Source organism: Gigantopelta aegis, chromosome 1 (assembly GCF_016097555.1).
Source record: "Gigantopelta aegis isolate Gae_Host chromosome 1, Gae_host_genome, whole genome shotgun sequence".
NCBI classification, from domain to species: domain Eukaryota; kingdom Metazoa; phylum Mollusca; class Gastropoda; order Neomphalida; family Peltospiridae; genus Gigantopelta; species Gigantopelta aegis.
Window position 1 is genome coordinate 23360922 of NC_054699.1, and position 7523 is coordinate 23368444.

Here is a 7523-nt window from a genome sequence, read left to right on the forward strand (position 1 = left end):
TTCTGACAAGTCTTGCAGAAAACCCGTTACATTTTCTATTAATTGCAAGAGATCTTTCATATACATGTATATGCACTTTCCCACAGAAAGGACAGCACACATCACTGCCTTTGATGTACCAGTCGTGGGGCATTGGATGGTGGTACGGCGCTTGCTCGCGGCAAGGTCGGTGTGGGATCGATCCCTGTCGGTGGGCCCGTTGGGCTATTTCTTGTTCCCGCCAGAGCACCATGACTGGTATATCAAAGGCCGTGGTATGTACTATCTTGTCTGTGGAATGGTACATATACAATATTCTTGCTGCTAATCGAAAAGAGTAGCCCAAGAAGTGGCGACAGCAGGTTTCCTCTCTCAATATCTGTGTGGTTCTTAACCATATGTCTAATGCCATATAACCATAAATAAAATGTGTTGAGTGCGTCGTTAAATAAATCATTCCTTTCTTTGGATGAGACAGGTAAAAATCCAATCAGAAAAGGTGGTTTGATCATGTGACACAAGCATCCTCAGGAGAGCACTCTAGCAATTGAGATACTTGTCTGTTTGTTTTGTTTAACAGCACCACTAGAGCACATTGATTTTATTAATCATCGGCTACTGGATTTCAAACATTCGGTAACTCTGACACATAGTCTTTAGCAATAAAAATAAGCAGACATTTTTAGTAGTGCAGCGGACAAGTACATCTAGAAATCTATTTGTCTGCCAATATTTTCTAATGTCCAAATAAATGGTTTGTTTCATTCAAGGAAATGTTTTATTTAATGACGCATTCAAAACATTTTATTTACGGTTATATGGCGTCAAACATATGGTTAAAGACCACAGATAATGAGAGAGGAAACCCGCTGTTGCCACTTCATGGGCTACTCTTTTCGATTAGCATCAAGGGATCTTTTATATGCACCATCCCAGACAGGATAGCACATACCATGGCCTTTGATATACCAGTCGTGGTGCACTGGCTGGAGCGAGAAATTGTTTCATTCAAGTGCATGGACAATGTTTTTACTGCTCAAAATGAAACTGCATTGAAAATGTTTTACTTGTCCATAGGATAACCAGTGAGTAAAAAATTGTTTATCCAAGCACATTTTCTTTCACTTGTCGGAACAAACGGACAAGTGCTTATTTCGAACAACGGTCTTAAGAGAGGAAACCCGCTACATTTTTCCATTAATAGCAATGGGTCTTTTATATGCACCATCCCACAGACAGGACAGCACATACACTGATCTTTAATACACAAGTCATGGGGCATCTGATGGGACAGAAAAAAAAAACAATTACATAATGGATCCAGTGAGGTGATTCAATCCTATGATGCAAGCATCTTAGATGAACACTTTACCTAGATTTCATCTTATTGTTGTGCTTATTTCCAATGAAGGTTCAAGCATGCTGTCCTGGGCACACACCTCAGCTATATGATCTGTCTGTCTAGGACAGTGGGTTAGTTGTTAGTGGTTAGTGAGAGAGAAGGTGTAGTGTGGTCTTACACCTACCCACCGAGTCGTTAAAACTTGCTCTGGGTGGGAATCCTGTACCTACCAGCCTTATGTCTGATGGCTTAACCACGACACCACCGAGGCTGGTGCTCTACCTAGATATCATTCCCTCAGGAAATGAGAGAAACTGTGGTCAGATCCTACTGAGGGAAGCGTGACTGAAAAACAGAAATTCTGATTTAAGCTTGGGGACAGTAACAAAGTTCTGTTAGGCAACTGCGACCTTAGCCAAGGAATTAGGTACAAGAAAGACTGACAAGCAGAGCTAATACTGTGAGAATGTTCAGTGCCAGGACTAAATCCTCAATGAATCTGGGTTTCCTGAGATGTGGACATTGCATAATCCCAATTCAAACAAGCCAGCCACGGATAACATGCACCCATGTCATACAGCACGTATCACACCCATAACATACAGAAGATAATGTTACAAATATTACAAACAAACTTAGTGTAACTAGCCATTCAGCATTTTTACCAGACAGTACATGTAATGCAATATATAGGGTTCAAAATAGGAAGTAAAATATGCTGTTTTTTTAATCGCAGGTCAAAAGAAATATGTCCTGCTAAGAAAAAAATATGGCCTGCCGAAAATAAGACATTGCAGGGTGAGGTGAGGGTTTGAGATATATCTTTAAGTATTATGCAATTAAATATAACAGAATCATGAATGTGACAAACAGCAGATGAGATCAGAGCTGGACCGTGGCAGTAACCCATGGTGTTTTGACTACCCATTTCTCACTTGGGCTACCAGATGTCTAGACATGGTAGTCAGCCAGGCTACTAGATTGTTTTGGCACATCCAGTTACTACGCAATAAACAAGATGCTTAAACACCTAAAACAACATGTTTTAATAAAAATAGATGATTTTGCTTTTATCTTCTTCTGTTTTAAATTATTTAAAATTATGGGGATACCAATTTTTACTGAGGGCTACCAGATTTTATAACATGGTAGTCCGTCAGGTTACCACTGAAAATTTTTACGGTCAAGGCCTGTCTGAGATAATTATGCATACATCTCTCTCTTGTAAAAAATAACCTATGATTATTGGCATGTTTTAAATATTTAAGTTGCTAAAGAGCAAGTAAATTTCTGTTTCATCTGCTACATCTAAAAAAGAAACTGCTTTTTTCAGCCCTCTATTTTGAGCCCTGATATATTACAAACACAATCAGGAGACCTGTACAAACAGATCTCTCAATGTTTTTTTTAAAATTATTTAAGTGGCAACTAATATAAATTTCCTAAATAAATCAAACAAGTTTAAACTTTAACTGGTCTCAGAATAACAATTCTGCAGCTGGATGGATAAATGATTATGGATGAAATGGATGGATAACTGGGTACATTGACAGATGGATGAAGGATGGATGAATGGATGGGGTGGGTAACTGGCTAGGTGGGTGGATAGACAGATGGATGAATTGATGATGGATGAATGGGGTGGGTAACTGAGTAGGTGGGTGGATAGACAGATGCATGAATGGATGATGGATGATGGATGAACAGCATGGGTAACTGGGTAGGTAGATGGATGGGTGAATGGGTGGATTAGTTGGATGGATGCATATTTAGATAAGAGGAATGGGGTGGTAAGTGGATCGATGGATGAATTATGGATGAATAAATGGATTGGTTTGATGAATGAGTGGATGGATGGGTGGGTGAATGGATGAAATGATGGATGGGTGAACGAATGGATAGATTAATGGATGGATACATGGGGTGGGTATGTGGGTGGATAGTTGGATAAATTATGCATAAATGGATAGATGGATGAATGAACAGTTGGACAGATGGCTGGAAATAAATAAATTACAGCAAACTCTGAAAAACAAACCTAGCTCGAGTCGTCTCCAGCTCTCCCCGTATTGATAATTGATATTGATAGAATATCAACAAGGGGGTGGCTGGAGGTGACTCAAGCTAAAACAAATCCAAAGTAGATGAAAGGAAGACAAAATCCTTACCTCATCCGATGTCTTCTCCCAGAATGCCTTTCTGCCATAGTAACCATCCTCAGCCTGCCACCGTGATGTAGCATCTGCTGCAGTCTGTGGTTGACTTGGTCCACGTCTGCAGTATCTGTCATCCGACATGTCCACATCTAGACTCTCTTCATCACCACAGACATCATCACAGGATGCAGTGACCTTCAACCCTGGGGCAACGGTATCCTTTCTCCTGGTAACAACATCCTTGTTCTTGTTGTCAGTATCCTTGCCTCTTGTGATAACACTATCCTTGCCTCTTGTGATAACAGTATCCTTGTTCTTGGTGACAGTATCCTTGTCTCTTGTAATAACAGTATCCTTGATCTTGGTGACAGTATCCTTGTTTCTTGTGATAGCACTATCCTTGACAGTGAAAGTATCCTTGTGTCTGGTTACATCAGTATCCTTGCTCCTTGTAACAACAGTATCCTTGATCTTGGTGACAATATCCTTGCTCCTTGTGCCATCAGTATCCTTGAACTCTGGGGTAATTGTATCCTTAACCCCTATGGTGACAGTGTCTTTTGCAACGACAATATCCTTATGCCTCTTGGTGACAGTATACTTGTGCTTTTGGGTTAAAGTATCCTTGTCTCTTGGACTGATAGTATCCTTGTTTCTTTGGATGCAAGTGACCTTGACCCCAGTATCCTTGCCTCTTGCAGTGAATATATCCCTTTTTGCTGAAGCAGTATCTTTGTGCCATGAGGGAAGGTTTTGCTTAGTTTTTGTAACTGTGTTATCCTTTTCCTGTGTAGGAGTATCGCTTTGATCAACAGAAATGATTTGGTTCAGTTTTTCCCGCTCTGCTTGGTCATCATCTTCTCCGAGGAAGAACGTGACACGGTGACCCAGGTCCTCTGTATGAACACAAGCAGCTGTAGAATCGCCAGGATCACCCGGCTCATTAAGATCACACACAACACTGTCGCTGACCTCCACAACTGGACAACTTACCGCCGAGCTACTGGAACCGAAAACCGGGTGTTCCCCGTCTCTTGGTCCCTTTGCACCAACGTGGACGACCTCGATCTCTGTGGCCCCATTGTCACGTGGTCTTTCAGCGCCTGACAGTCCCAGAACAGCTTCTGTAACATTATCACTCTCCTGTGGTCGCGGGATGGCAGAAATTGTCACCGTGGCGGTTTCGACGATGGGTGCTACGCAGAGCGAAATCTGATCCTGTTCATTCCCAGAGCTTTCCCCCAAACTCGCTTTATTATCGGACGTGATAAGATTGGTGCCATCGGGAACGCGGCCAAACGATACACCGGTGGTTCTTGTCGGTGAACCGCCGAGTTCTGTGTTGCTTTCATCCTTCTGCAACGCGAGATCGCAATCTTTGTAGTCACTGACACTACTACCATCCGCATAAGAAGTGTCACATCGTGTTACGTCATCTGTCACACTGGGGACATTAACACCGACAACGACAACATCGTTGCTCAAATGCGGAATTTCAATTTCATGACTCTCGTGAAAATCTACTTTGTCATCTGTTCGTTTTTCACAGACAACCGTATCAGTTGTCGTTTCGGGTTGCTTGTCCGCCGAATCATCATCGCGCATGTCGTTGTTGTCAACGACGATGTCGTCGGCACTGAATCCCTCGTGAACGACCAGTTCCGAGTGTGCCCACGCGCTGTCGCTGCTGTTCTCGCTTCCGGTAGAGATTTCATCGAATCTGTCATCTGTTCTGTACGTCACGTGATGGGCTTCTGTCGTCAAGTCACTCTTGAACATTTCATAATCAGCACGCATGTGCGCGTCGTAACCGAAATTGCTCGAATCGCGAAACTGGTTTCGGTTTAATAATGTGCTGTCAGTTATGTCTTCAGTTTTGTCAGATGAATTATCTGGAATAAAGTTGTCATGACAACATGTTACCGTTTCTGTATGCTCCATCCCACGCCCATTAGAATCTTCATTCTGAGAAATTTTATTTTCATTTTCAATATTAGATATATTCACGATGTTTTCAAAAGCAACTTCGATATTGTTTTCCTTTTCCACCGAACTTTGTTGTGTCCGTAACTGAATATCTTCAAGCTGGGGTATTTGATTCACGCTGTCTTCACTTCCTAAACACACACGGTCGTCAGTCAAATTAAAAGCACGTTCATCTACAAGTTTACACTGAGACTGAATCACTGAGCTCATCTCCGTATTTCTCGACCAGGAATCTATTTTGAAGAGGACACATTCTTCTACAGTTTCAAATATCTGTTCGTCCCATGTAACACTGGTATCTCCAGATGGGGTAATACGGTCGGTAGTACCGTTGTGAGTTTCTCCTTGACCGACTGGCTGGGACTGGCCAGGCCCATTGTGTCCGTCATGGTCATTATTTTCTTTATGACCCGCGGTCATCGCTTCCTCTTCTAAACATCTGTCGGCTGCTAAGACGACCTCTTCCGGTTTAGTCTCCCGCCTTTGATCTCGCCCTCCATTGCCTATCTCCATCTCACCTCCTTCTTTCTCTCCCACATCACGAATACACTCTTCTTTGCATCCATCCTTGGTGGTGTCATCATCATCATCATCGTCGTCGTCTTCATCATCGTATACTTTTTTCCATATCCCGCCGTCCTTGCACTTCCACTGATACTTGCGGCGACGTTGCTGGGTTGGGGACACGACTTCGACAACGGGTTCCGCGGCGTTCAACTTTCGCGTGAGGTTTGTTTTGATTTCGGCGACTCGCTTGTTGTCAATACATCTTTCTGTGTCTCTCGTTTGCTCGACTTTGCTGCCGAGTTTTCCCACTTTCTCTCGGTAATCTTCCACGGCCTCCTTGATGTTTACTAAACTGGAGACTTTGCTCTTGTTCTCCGCTCTTTTCAAATCTTCCGCCTTCCGAAGCAATTTCTGCTTGACCGTCTGCCAGCGAAACAGAGAGCTCGTACCCACTGATCTCTTGAGCCCTGGCTTTGACACCGTTTGAATGGGGTCGGTCACTGGGGACGATTTGTCGGGCCGCCGTGACACGTCGGCGGAGTCTTGTTGGACGTGGGGTGGCGGTGGCGGCGAGTCCGTGATGGGTGTTGTTTGTTCTGTCGTCACCTCTAAGTGGCGGGAAAACCCGTCAACAGTGTCGTCTGCTTTGCGAGTAACGGTCATATTGTCTAAATGTTCATTACTGGTATTTTGTGGTCCGCTTTGAGTAATGGTTATTTTGTCTCTATGTTCATTACTGTTATTTTCTGGCCTGTTTTGGGTATCAATTATTTCGTCTACATATTCCTTGCTGTTGTTTTGTGATCCGCTTTGAGCAACAGTTATTTCGTCTGTACGTTCATTACTTTTATTTACTGGTCTATTTTGAGTGACGGTCATTTTGTCTGTGTTGTCATTGCCGTTATCTTCTACTATCTTTAATGGAAGGTGGTCTCCAATAAAATTGTTTTCTTTACTGTTATTTTCCGGTGTTTTCACAGTAACGGTCCCTTCGTCTTTGCTCTCATCACAGTTATTTTGTGGCCGGTTCAGAGGAACTTTCAGATCGCTAATAAAAATGTTTTTATTACTGCTATTTTCATGTCTGTTTAGTGTCAAAGTGACGGTTATTTCGTCCGTGTTTTCTTTACTGTTATTTTCAGAAGTTCTTATCGGCACTTGTGTTGTTTGTATGGGGGTATCGGACAACTCGTTAACAGTTTCGACGTGGGTTTTATGGAAAACGATGCATTGGCCAGAGGGTTTATTGTGGTCTTCAAAGCTTTTAACTATGTCTATTGAATGTACCCTGTTTTCGTGTTCGGTATTTTCGCCAATACTTTTTTGAGCCGGTTCACCTAAAACAGTGGTATCATCACACTGGGTTGGGTTACGTGTTTCAACGTCAACGTTCACGTTTTCCAGATCGACTATTTTAAATTTACTACCGTCGCCTTCATTGGTGATAGTTTCAAGATGACTGCTAACAATGGCGGGTTCACTGTTCACGGTTCTAAGTTTGATGTTAATAACGTTATGTTCACTGTTCACAGTTCGTTCACTTTTCATGGGTG

At 42.7% G+C, this 7523-nt stretch overlaps 1 protein-coding gene across 1 annotated transcript in view; it reads right to left on the minus strand.

Annotated features, from left to right (window-relative positions):
* Window positions 1–6909, minus strand: part of LOC121371439 — a 130793-nt gene extending 123884 nt beyond the window's left edge. The window contains exon 1 of the mRNA XM_041497369.1: window positions 3490–6909. Coding sequence (XP_041353303.1) covers window positions 3490–6849 — 3360 coding nt within the window. The 5' untranslated portion in view covers window positions 6850–6909. The remainder of the gene's footprint in view (window positions 1–3489) is intronic.
* Window positions 6910–7523: the final 614 nt, after the last annotated feature.